The 12450-nt window shown below is 37.1% G+C and overlaps 1 protein-coding gene across 1 annotated transcript in view; it reads right to left on the bottom strand.

Annotated features, from left to right (window-relative positions):
* LOC125232375 (hemicentin-1-like) overlaps positions 1–12450 on the bottom strand; it is a 265437-nt gene that overhangs the window by 110792 nt on the left and 142195 nt on the right. The window contains exon 5 of the mRNA XM_048138016.1: positions 3122–3232. Within this exon, the coding sequence (XP_047993973.1) occupies positions 3122–3232 (111 nt within the window). The remainder of the gene's footprint in view (positions 1–3121; positions 3233–12450) is intronic.

Genomic DNA, 12450 nt, shown 5'->3' with positions numbered 1-12450 from the left:
ACTTTGTAGTAGATTTAGTTAGTAAATGAGCTTACTCTTGGGCACAGACTAGCCAAAGGCAAAGACGTGGCCTACGATGGAGTGAGCTCGCCTAGATGATGCCTATACTCTTGAAGGTTGCCGGGTTATATGAGCTCACTTTTAGATGGATGGTCCTATTGGGCTATTGCGTAATACACGCGCATCATTCCCATGTCTGTGTAAGGGTGTACATACGACCAGCAAGTCGTATCATTTCGCACGCACACATCGACAACTGTATCATAAATTAGCTAATTGTATTGTACATCTAGTAGACCTACGCCTTGTAAACGGGTTATTTTGAACTCATTGTAATTTAATAGAAAAATATTATCAAAGTCATATCGTGAGTGCGTAAGTCAGATTATTTAAAGCAATAAAATAAGCAGATTATATAATTTTTTTCCACAAGTTCGTAAAAGCGGAAACATTAATGCAAAATTATTGTTCGTAGTGCCTATTTAGTGCCCATAATTGTTTAAAATAGAAAGAAAGGTTAGAAGGGTCAGAACAAAAGGCAACGAATTTAACTTCAAGGTGAATTAAAACATTTTATTTATATTAGTTTTTTTTAATCGTTTTTTCGTTAAATACATATCTTGGTTATAATTTCTGCCAATTTAAAATAATTTGTAGATAAGAATCAGACTATGGTCACACCTCGGACACTAGCGATCAAATATATGAAAGAGGCGCGTTCCCAAACACACAGTCTAAGGTCGTGTAGGTGAACGCGTACCGTGCTTGTATGACTATATGATAGGTCAACTGGTCGCGTTTTTGACACATTTGTAACTGTGATTAACCGAGAGCGGATGGGGGCACTTTCAGCGGGGAGCGGGAGTGGCCAACTGGCTATACTGTACGATCACAGTATAATAAAGAGTACTATCGTACAGTATGGCCACTCCCGCTCCCCGCTGAAAGTGCCGCCCACCCCCTCTCGGTTACCTCACAGTTACCGCCTGTCAAAAACGCGTACAGTCGGCCTGTCATATTTCACTCATACAAGCATAGTACGCGTTCACCTACACGAGCTTAGACTGTGCTAGGAACGCGCCTCTTTCATATCTTTGATCGCCAGTGTCCGAGGTGTGGTACGATAGGACTCTTTAGTATACTGTGCTATGGTAGGTACAGTAACAAAAATATTGTTTACGGAGAAACGTAACCTAATGCTTCCTATTACAAATATTGTAGCTTATTGTATTGTAGTTAACTAGAGTTTTTTTTAAACTATTGAGTCTATAACGTTAGTAACGTATACTGCAAAACAGAAAGGAAAAAAAACGTTAAATACAACTTACATGCACTCAATCTTATCTTTTTAACTAACGTTGTAATTTCTCAATCAGAACAAATAATATAAGTTAAAATCAAGCAACCACTAGTACATACATATTAAAACAGATTCAAACATCCGAAACTATCAACGTCAAAATATGTTTCATCATCCTCCTTGGGTTATCCCGGCATTTGCCACGGCTCATGGGAGCCTGGGGTCCTAATCCCAAGATTTGGCGTAGGCACTAGTTTTTACGAATGCGACTGCCATTTGACCTTCCAACCCGAAGGGTAAACTAGACCCTTTGGGTATTGGTATTAGTATTAATCCGGTTTCCTCACGATGTTTTCCTTCACCGAAAAGCGACTGGCAAATATCAAATGACATTTTGCACATAAATTCCGAAAAACTCATTGGTGCGAGCCGGGGTTCGAACCCGCGATCTCCGGAATGAAAGTCGCACGTACTTACCGCTAGGCTACGCTTTCAACGTCAAAATATGTTTAAAGAAAGAACAATAAAACTCAGAAAATAAGCTCAGATGAAATATAATTCATATTGCGAGTAAGCTCGCGCTGTCGTTCCACTATGGGATTAGCCAATTGTCTATAACTTTTCGTAGCAAACTCAAATACGAGCACTCTCATTGAAAAACTTTTCTGACAGTTGGCTTTATAGGATTTTACAATTTAAATAGACGTCACGTACTCATATTAAGAGAAAAGGATTATTTGAAAGTGACACGTTTAATTTAAAGTAAGCTTCCTATATTTGTTTTGAAATATTATTTTTCTTATATTTTTCGTAAAGCAGTGAACGATAAAAGTGTAAGAAAAGGATAAGATAGCAATATAGCAATTTTGAGTCTGCAGGAATGCCAGATATAATGAGTCACCTCACCTGAATATCAAAAAACATAGTAGGTAAGGTCAGTGTGGAGAAGACCGTCTACCCAGAAAGACCGTCTACTGAATATAACTTTTATATTTATATATCTATCACTTCTTACACCTCCCAAGGTATACCAGTTTTTCATCCTTAATCCATTGGTCTACAACAGATATCCCTAGGACGAACACTAGTTAACAAAAAACTTGATTCGTGTTTCGAGCTCGACCATCGAGCATACTTATTTATATATGAAATTACGCGACAACGAGCACTAGACGGTCTGTCCGTACTCAGCGCGTGGGGACGGTCAACCCGCCGAGCCTTAAAAAAAGTGATTTTTATCACATAAGTTTACTTTAATTCACCAAGTATTATAAAAGCTGTGTAGAATATTAAATTTGTTACCCCATAGGACCATGCGGATCACTCCAGACTACTTGAATAGTCTAGTTTTATCCACTCAAACTTTATTTCAAATAAAGTATGCCGGTCTTGCCCGCACTGACCTCACCCTGTTTCGAGGTAATTTTTTTCGTAAGTGTTTGTATATTACGAATTTTCATATGTATTTTCCATCATCCTAGCAGAGTAAAAGTGCAATTGCTAGCAAGGGATGCGGGTGTTATAGAAAAATCGTTATCTCTAGGAAGTCAAGAATCATGAAATTTATAGTACTGTATTTAGCTTTTTTTATCTTTTAATATATTTTTATATTGCAAGTTAGATTACTAACTTAATATAGATCTCGAGTCGTAAGAATATTTCAAACTCGAGTATTTAAATCACTCCGGTAAGCTGTCGCGATTTAACTTACCCTCGTGTGCAATATTTAAGTAACTTCCGCCCACGTTGCACAATGTACTATTCTATAATTTATAACGGTTGTTATCCACTAAAAAGTCCTCAATTAGTTTGGTGACTTACCTCCACGTACTTCGCAGACCAGAACAAGTTCGTTGCCCTCTTCCAAAGGCCCGACCACGCCCGATACATCCCGGCCCGACTTGTCGTATAAAATCAGCTGGTGAGGCGGCACTGTAACAATGGTAAGAGTATGGTAAATACAGATAGTATTGATTATCTAGTATAGGTGAAAAGCTTAAGAAAGTCACCTGTTGTATGTGTAAGTGACGTGTTCGAATAGGCGTTTGTTTTGTTTGTGTCACTAATTCTCTATTCGAACATGTCACTCACACATACAACAGGTGACTTTCTTTAAGTTTTTCAACTATAAATAGGAGTGTATGTAAGACCCTTTGAGCCTTTCACGTGTTATGTTTTCGCTTCAATATAAGAGCTCTCCTACTTTCACTGTAAACTGTAAGTAATGTGCTCCTTGAATAAAAAATATCCTATTAAGGTGCATTTTGGTAATTCCGAAAGTCGCACAAAAATCACCATTATTTCCATCATATCAAGATTCCCCTTTCGGAATTAGCAGAGCATTTCTGACATTCGGAATTACCCCAATGATTTCCTTGTAGCTTTAAGCCAGCGCTCACGAGTTTCGAAGCGAATTTTGGTTTTTACCTACTGATAAAATATACACAATACAATGCAATATCCTTATTGGACACCTCACATAGTTTACAACTTTACAAGTAATGCACAAGGAACAAAAACAAATTAAGTAAACAGAGGCAAGACTAACAACAGGCGATCTTATCGCTTAAGACGGGAGATGGCAGTCTATGCACTGTGCTTACATATTTTACTTTGACACTAACACTCTATAATACTTGATCTTCTTTTTGATCTATGACAAAACACGACTACCGCTCATGATAACAAAATACTTCCAAACTCGCATCGTAAATTCCACCTCGCAACATTTCTAATAATTAAACCGCCTTACTGGCTTCAACAAAACAGCAACCGTAAAGGTTCGACCGCAAATTCGTTACGAGTTTCGGCCCTTTCGGGTATCGGTGGCAGTTCGAATAGCCAGAATAGCCGCCCGACCGCATTGGCTAGTTAGTAGTCATCATAGATAGGAGAAACCTGTAGATGATGGGTATGTGACGTCATCCACGGCACCACTTTCCATTGCGACTGTAAAAGCCAGTTGGTCACCAGAACTTTTTATAGTTTTCATAAAGTTGTAGAGAAAAAAGGTGCTGATACTGATTGAAGATCGAGAAGACTAGATAAATGTGTCGGTTGCAGGATATGATATGCTTCATAAGAGTGTAGGTACAGGATGACGGTTAGTTCATCATCATCATCATTTCAGCCATTAATCGCCCACTGCTGGGCATAGGCCTCCCTTCGTGTACTCCACATCCCGGTCCTGGGCTAATCTCATCCAGAAGTGCCCCGCAGATTTTTGAATGTCGTCCAGCGAACGAACCAACGGATGCCAGGCGCTTCTTCTTACGGTTAGTTAGGTCTTGCCTAATTTCCTCGGTCAATATGTTTTCTATGTCTATGATTGATATAGCCACAATGGCCGCTAGACTGCATTTGCTAGTTCATAAATAGTAGAAACACCAAAATACGGATACGTAATGTCATAATGACACCATTTTCTATTACGGCAATGTATAAATTGAAATAGATATCATAAACGAAAGAAAAAACGACAATGCCCACTGGGGGCCGAGCCGGGAATCGAACCCGGGTCTTCAGCTTACGCGGCTAACGTCATTACCACTAGACTGGACTGTGTAGTGTGACTACTTGAAAAAGAATAAATCAAAAAATTTTCAATAAAATAATTTAATTTGTTCCCTAGTTGTACGACAATGTATGATAGTCAGTAGCTCCAATGTCGTAAGTCGTCATATATTGTCATGATGACGTCACATACCCGTCATGTAATGGTTTGTACTCTCTATATTTTATCTTTAGTCTATGACCAGAATGGCCACCCGACCGCATTGGCTAGTTAGTAGTCATTACATGACCGAACTTCCCCGCCGAATCAAAGGCGAATAGTATCCAATTTAAAGGGTATTTCATAGTTGACAGCTTCAATTTGACACTCGCGATATGGCTCGCTGCGAACTCGTCCGGACCAATTTGTGTTCGTTCAATTTAATTAGACATTATTAACTGTTGTGATGTTTATTTGGTATTTTGGATTTAATTGAGCACTTCGTTATAATTTGATAATTGTTTATTATGAGTGAGTTAGTTAGTTAGGTATGTAAATAGCAAAAATATACAGAGTGAAAAAGATGGTAAGAAGAAAAAAAAAGTTAGGTTATTTTTTTAAAGTTTCATCGTTATAATTATAAGTAAGTAAGTAAGTTAGTAACATGCAGTATATATATTAATAAATATAATATAAATAACCAATAAATATAAATAAATTAATGTAGTTAGTTTAAAATAGGTTGTAGATTTTACGTTATAAAATGTAAGTACCTGGATAAATAACTATAATTTTCTTACTTCAAATTATCTAGTCAAAATATATTGAGAATGGAGACTTCAAATATTTATGTAGGTTGTATGCATGAAAATCGGACTACTATGTCGCGGTTGGGGTTTTTTCAAAATTTTAATTTTGTGGTTAGGTTATTAGTATAATTTGTCCACATGCTACACGTGTAAAAGGATTGGCAAAATGCTTTAAATAGCGTTATTTTGACATTCCCATTTGATGGTAGGATTTGGCTCATAATCAGTAGGGCAAAATAGACTAAATAAAAATATTTATGAGATGATTTTACTCACTAATTTTGAACGCTTGTGTACGTTCATATGTTAAACAGTGTATCGCTCATGGGTCGCACTAAAACTAACATTGTTACGTGTGACAAAAGGACAGTGCTCATTATGCAAACGTTAATAGACATTGAATAAGCAGAGAGCTTTGCTATTCTAACTAGCAAATTAAATTGGTTAGTCGAACATTTTGTGCCATTTTTGCCATAACGATGCCTGTATTTCCAAAAGAGATAGGCAGAGCATTATGAACCTGCTCAATTTTTATGCCTCTCTCACACAGAACTTAATTTAGATAGAAGAAACAAATTTATATATTTGTATAGGGGCCGGCCGAGCGTGTCAAATTTTGTACTGAAGTTGATTCTTGCCTGTCTCAGGCTCTTGATTGTTCATAATTTTTGTGTTGTTGCAATTGAATATCACGTAACAAGGCATTTTTTATGTTTTGGTTGACTTCAACTTACAAAAATTGACGCCCGAAAGCTGCAAGCTGCGAGTAAAGACGGACAACTCAGTGGATTTCACTGAGTTCATTTGACACGCTAAGTAGATACGTTTGCTTGATCTATGGTATATATGACATCTGTGCTCTCTCAGCAATCACTTAGGGCCTGGCCACATGGGCGCGTTGCGGCGACGCACCGCAAAAATTCTGCGTTGCGTTGCCGCGCCGCCAGTTTTTGCGGCAGGAAATCTGCGGCGCGGCACCGCGACGCAAGAACTCGCGGTGCGTCGACGCACCGCAAAAACTCGCGGCGCGGCACCGCAACGCAGAATTTTTGCGACGCGTCGCCGCGCCGCCAAAACTGGCGGTGCGTCGCCGCGCCTCGATAACTATACACAGTGCAGAACTTCACGATCAGTCTTTATCCAGACATGGATCCCATTACGCGCATTCTGCTCTTGCTCGTATTACGGAGGCGCTTAAAAAAAAGGAGACGAAAAGAAGATGCTGGGTCAACCCATAAACATATAATAATATATAAAATGAATAATGACGGACCGCATTTTGAAAGGAAATATGCGGCATTACAGACAAGTGAAGTGAAGTTCAAAGAATATTTCAGAATGACAATAGCAAGTTTCGAAGAACTGGTCTTTAAAATCTCACCTCGAATAAAAAAACAATATATATTTAGAAAACCTGTCGGACCCCTGTAGTCATTACTTATGGAGAATTTTTGACCAAAAGCTGCACTTTTAGATGGAAGCAAGCCGCTTTGCATGGTGATAGTAAACATCATAGTAAACAATTTTTTCCGAGGATATCGAAATTTCATCTCTTAGGAAGCCGAGCGCAGCGAGGTGTTTTATGAAAATGAAAAAAATTCTATCTTTTTATCATATCGTCCGATTTTGACAAATCGTATCTCAAATGAAAGATATTGATTAGTGCAACTTAAAAAAAATTAAAAAAAAAATATTGTTCAGAAAAAGTAACAAAAAAATTGAAAAATGTAAATTTACGTATCGCATTAAACAACTTCAAAGAATGAATGACAAAATGTAGAATATCGATATACGAGTTTTTTTATATCAAAGACAGATAAATTCATAATTGAAAACTAAAAACCGCATCGAAATCGGATCAGTAGTTTTTAAGGTACAAGTTGCCAAAGTTGGAAAAGTTTAGTTTATATGATCACTTTGCAATTCTTTTGCCAGAAAGTCAGAAATAATCTATTTTTCTTAGACATAAAAGTACACAGTGACAGTACACATCAAAATAAAAGTTTTTTTCTCGAGGATGTCATAATTTAAGCCCTTAGAAGGACGAGCGTAGTGAGGACTATTAAAAACTGTTTAAAAAAATTCTATTATATTTGTGCTTTGTCCGATTTTGACAAAAAATGTGTCAATTGAAAGGTATTGTTAAATGTAATCGAAAAAAAAAAATTGCTAAAAACGTGTAAGAAAAAATTAAAAAAACCTTAAATTTTCGTATCACGCTGAATAACTGCTAAGAACGACAGATAAGATACACAATGTCGATATATGAGTTTTTAAAATCAAAGACAAATAAATTCATAATTATAAACTGAAAACCGAATCGAAATCGGATCAGTAGTTTTTAAGATACAAGTTGCCAAATTTTTAACTTCTGATTAGCAGAAACGTCTGCAATCGATGCCACTAGGCTTAGAATAAATTTTTATGCGGATTTAAGAGCGCTGGAGTATCGATCCAGAGGCCGTGAGTTCAAGTCTCACCCAAGGCAGACATTTTCCACTTTTAAATTTATTCCAAGTTGCCAAAGTTGGCTTAGTTTGTTTATATGGTCGCTTTTAAATTATTCAGCCAAAAAGTCAGAAATAATATATTTTTCTTACAGCTAAGAGTATGCATTGATAGAAGACATCATAATAAATGATTTTCGCTGAGGATATAAAAATTTCATCCCTTAGGAATCCGAGCGTAGCGAGGTCTGCAACGAAAAACAACAAAAAACCAAGTTTTTTTTATGTTACATAAATTAATTTCTTTCAACTGACACACGTTTTGTAAAAATCAGACCACCCAAAAAAAAAAACTTGTTTTTTTTGTTGTTTTTCGTTGCAGACCTCGCTACGCTCGGATTCCTAAGGGATTAAATTTTTATATCCTCAGCGAAAATCATTTATTATGATGTCTTCTATCAATGCATATTCTTAGCTGTAAGAAAAATATATTATTTCTGACTTTTTGGCTGAATAATTTAAAAGCGACCATATAAACAAACTAAGCCAACTTTGGCAACTTGTCTCTTAAAAACTACTGATCCGATTTCGATTCGGTTTTCAGTTTATAATTATCAATTTATTTGTCTTTGATTTTAAAAACTCATGTATCGACATTGTATATCTTATCTGTCGTTCTTAGCAGTTATTCAGCGTGATACGAAAATTTAAGTTTTTTTTTAATTTTTTCTTACACGTTTTTAGCAATTTTTTTTTAATTTTTTTTTCGATTACATTAAACAATACCTTTCAATTGACACATTTTTTGTCAAAATCGGACAAAGCACAAAAATAATAGATTTTTTTTTAACAGTTTTTAATAGTCCTTACCAGTGTTGCCAGACGGAATCTGAAGTATACAGTAGAAAAATGAATAAAAAACCAGTAGATCGGGAGAAAAAGCAGTAGATTACAAATATTGATACCAAGTGCAGAAGAATGAAAGAAAAATTATGCTGTTACACGAAAACGGCCCTAGAACTCTTAAAACACTTCTCGCGATTTCAAATTCATGAAGATTGGCGATAGGTTTTGGAAAAAAAACAGCTTACAAAGGTCATTTTTGACAAACTTTTTTTTCTTTCTTATCCATGATCAAATGTTTGTATGGAACAAAAACCGACTCCAAAAGCCCCAGTCAAGAAAAACTTACTTATCCCATACAATTTTTACGAAGATTAAAACTTGAGAGATAAGGTGCATTAAGACGATACGATACCCCTCATTTCTCCATACAAACGCTCTCGCCTGTTTCCTCTCTGGGTTTTGAAGCTAGATCAATGGTTTTTTCAACACAGGTTTTTATTATCAATATCTGTGTCGGACCGTTTTGCTTTTTTTGATATTTTTGTTTTAAAAGGAATTAGAGCCTCTCAAAGTTGGCAAAAACGGCTTAATTGAATTTGCCAGAAAGAAAGGAGTGGTATTCAAAACTGAGATCAATTATCCAAAAAAACGAAACGGTCCGACACAGATAATTTCCTTGTCATTCTGATTTCCAAATTTCGTAACGATTGGTTAAGTTTTGGAGGAGGAAACAGTCGAGAGCGGAACCTCGATTTTTGCGGGTTTTATGCGGGATTTCGCGCCTGAGCTGCAGTTGTCCCTATCGCACCAAATTTAGGGGCGGGGCTAAGTTTTTAAATACGTACACTAAAATAAAGTGATGGGTAATACTCGACATCTAATAAAGTATATTAAGTGGATCGAAATATTGTATACGTTTATTTTACATAGAATGATTGAACAAGAATGACATAAAGAAAAAATAATAAATAGTGGCTTCCTTTGACAGACAATTGGTCTATGGAGTTTATCATAAATCACAACCTCCAACATCCTCCCTTTTTGGTAAACTTCTATAGGTTGTATGCTAAACCAATCAAGCCACAAATTAATGCCATTCTTGGCTTAAATACCGGCTTTGTAAGTATGTCCGCACATTGGTATTCTGATGGAACATACTTCACATTCAATTCATTTGAAGTGACTAGCTCTCTGACATAAAAGTGCCTTATGGCAATATGCTTCGTTCTTCTATGAAGTTCAGGGTTCTGAGCCAGTTTTATAGCTGCATCATTATCTATTTGCAGTGTAGGAATCTCACTCAAGGTGGTAATTTCCTTAAATAGTCGTTGAAGCCAGACTATCTCTCGGGCCGCTTCGCTTGCTGCGACTATCTCAGCTTCTGTGCTCGAAATCGCGACTGATGTCTGTCTTCGACTCGCCCAGGATATTGCACCTGCTGAGTATAAGCAAAGTATGCCTGAAGTGGAGCGTCCAGTGGTGAAATCACCGCCGTGATCAGAGTCACTATAGCATTCTAACACTCCGGGTTTATGTTCTTTCTTATATACAATAGCCGAATCAATAGTTCCTTTTAGAAAACGGAAAATGCGTTTTACTCTCAGGACATCTTCATGAGATGGATTCGCTAGTGTTCTGGAAACAACACTTATGGCATATGATATGTCAGGTCTGGTTCCGGTCATTAGGTACGCCAGTGCACCAACAGCTTCTCTGTAAGGGAATTTGACATCGTTGTCTTTCTCCGTATCTAGCTGTGCTTCCTTTATAATAGGAGTGCTTACAGGCTTGCAATCACTCATTCCAAACCTTTCTAGAAGTTTGTTTACATAGTGTTTTTGTGAAACCTTTATGGAACCATCCTTTTCGGTTCTAATTTCTAAACCAAGGAAATATGACGCTGGTTTTGTTGTAATCTTGAACCTTCTTTTCAACTCAGTTAAGAATTTATCAGATTCCTTCTGATTAGTAGAGGCGATCAAGCCATCATCAACATATAGTCCCATTATGATTTTGTTTCCATTCCTGTTCCGAATAAACAAACATGGGTCCATGTCGCATTGCTTAAATCCGATTGATTTCAAGTAATCAACAATACATTTGTTCCAGCATCTCGGTGCTTGTTTGAGACCATATAAACTTTTCTTTAATTTACATACTCGATTAGTGCCATCATTGTAACCTTCTGGTTGGTTCATGTAGATATCTTCACTTATCGAACCATTTAAGAAAGCTGTAGCTACATCGAATTGCGTGAGGGAAAGTCTTTCATTCGCTGCAATGCTAAGAATTGAGCGTATAGTTGCCATTCTAGCAACAGGACTAAAGGTCTCGTCGTAGTCTAATCCTTTTTCTTGCGTAAAGCCTCTCGCTACGAGTCGGGCTTTATACTTATCAAGACTTCCATCTGCATTGGTTTTCTTTTTGAAGACCCATTTACAAGAGATTGGTTTTCTATCTTTAGGTTGGTCTACAAGAATCCAAGTCTTGTTTAAGTTTAAGGATTTAACCTCGCTTTCCATAGCTTTTATCCATTCAGCTTTTTGAGGACTCTTCATGGCTTCTTTGTAAGTTTTGGGCTCATCTAAATCTTCAACTATAGCTGACATGATAAAATCGTCATATCGAACTGGAGGGTTTAGTTTCGATCTATCTCTGAGAACTCTCGTTTGAGGAATTTCATCATGATCATCATTTTCTTCATGATCTTCATGATCATCAGAGTAGTTAATTCGACATCCATCAGGTTCAGGAGTATCATACCTTTCTACAGGATCTTCCTCTTGTTGACATGGTAAATCATCTGAGATTTGAGGCATATCAGAAGATACTTCGTCCTCTTGCTCTATATCCTCCCTTGCATCAAAGATTGGATGATTTTCCTCTGCCGTTGGGAAATGAATTTCTATTTCAGTAGTGGGTTCTTGATCATTTGCATTAGGAGCATCTGATTCTAATCCAACAGATCTGATTATAGATTCGTTAAAGGTTACATCTCTCGACCTGATAAGTGTTGGTTCTTTATTTTTGTTAAAACCAAGTAACCGATAGCCATCATCACCTTCGTACCCAATCAATATACATTTTTGGGCTTTTCTGGACATTTTTGTTCGCTTCTGTTTAGGAACGTGAGCAAAACATTCTGTCCCAATGACTCTCAAATGTTTTATTGCAGGTTTCTTTCCAAACCAGAGTTCAAATGGTGATTTTCCTTCTTGTGAGGTTGGTCCGGTTCTGTTTAAGATATAAGCAGCCGTATTGACGAGCTCTGACCAACAGGCAAGTGGGAGTTCCTCGTGAGCGTGCATCATGGCGCGAGCAGCTTCTACAAGAGTGCGATTTTCTCTTTCGCTGGATCCATTCTGCTCAGCTGTGTAAGGCATTGTCAATCGGTGTTGAATACCATGAGATTGAAGGATTTTCTCAACTGCTTCATTTTTAAATTCACCGCCATTGTCGCTAAGTATTGTTTTTATGGTATGGCCAATAGTCTTCGTTTCGTTGATCATCTGCACGAGTTTGTCTTTAACTTCTGACTTATGCTTGATGAAGTAA

This window comes from Leguminivora glycinivorella, chromosome 13 (assembly GCF_023078275.1).
Source record: "Leguminivora glycinivorella isolate SPB_JAAS2020 chromosome 13, LegGlyc_1.1, whole genome shotgun sequence".
NCBI classification, from domain to species: Eukaryota; Metazoa; Arthropoda; class Insecta; order Lepidoptera; family Tortricidae; genus Leguminivora; species Leguminivora glycinivorella.
Note: the sequence above shows the minus strand (reverse complement) of the source record. Positions and strands in the feature narration are given on the sequence as shown.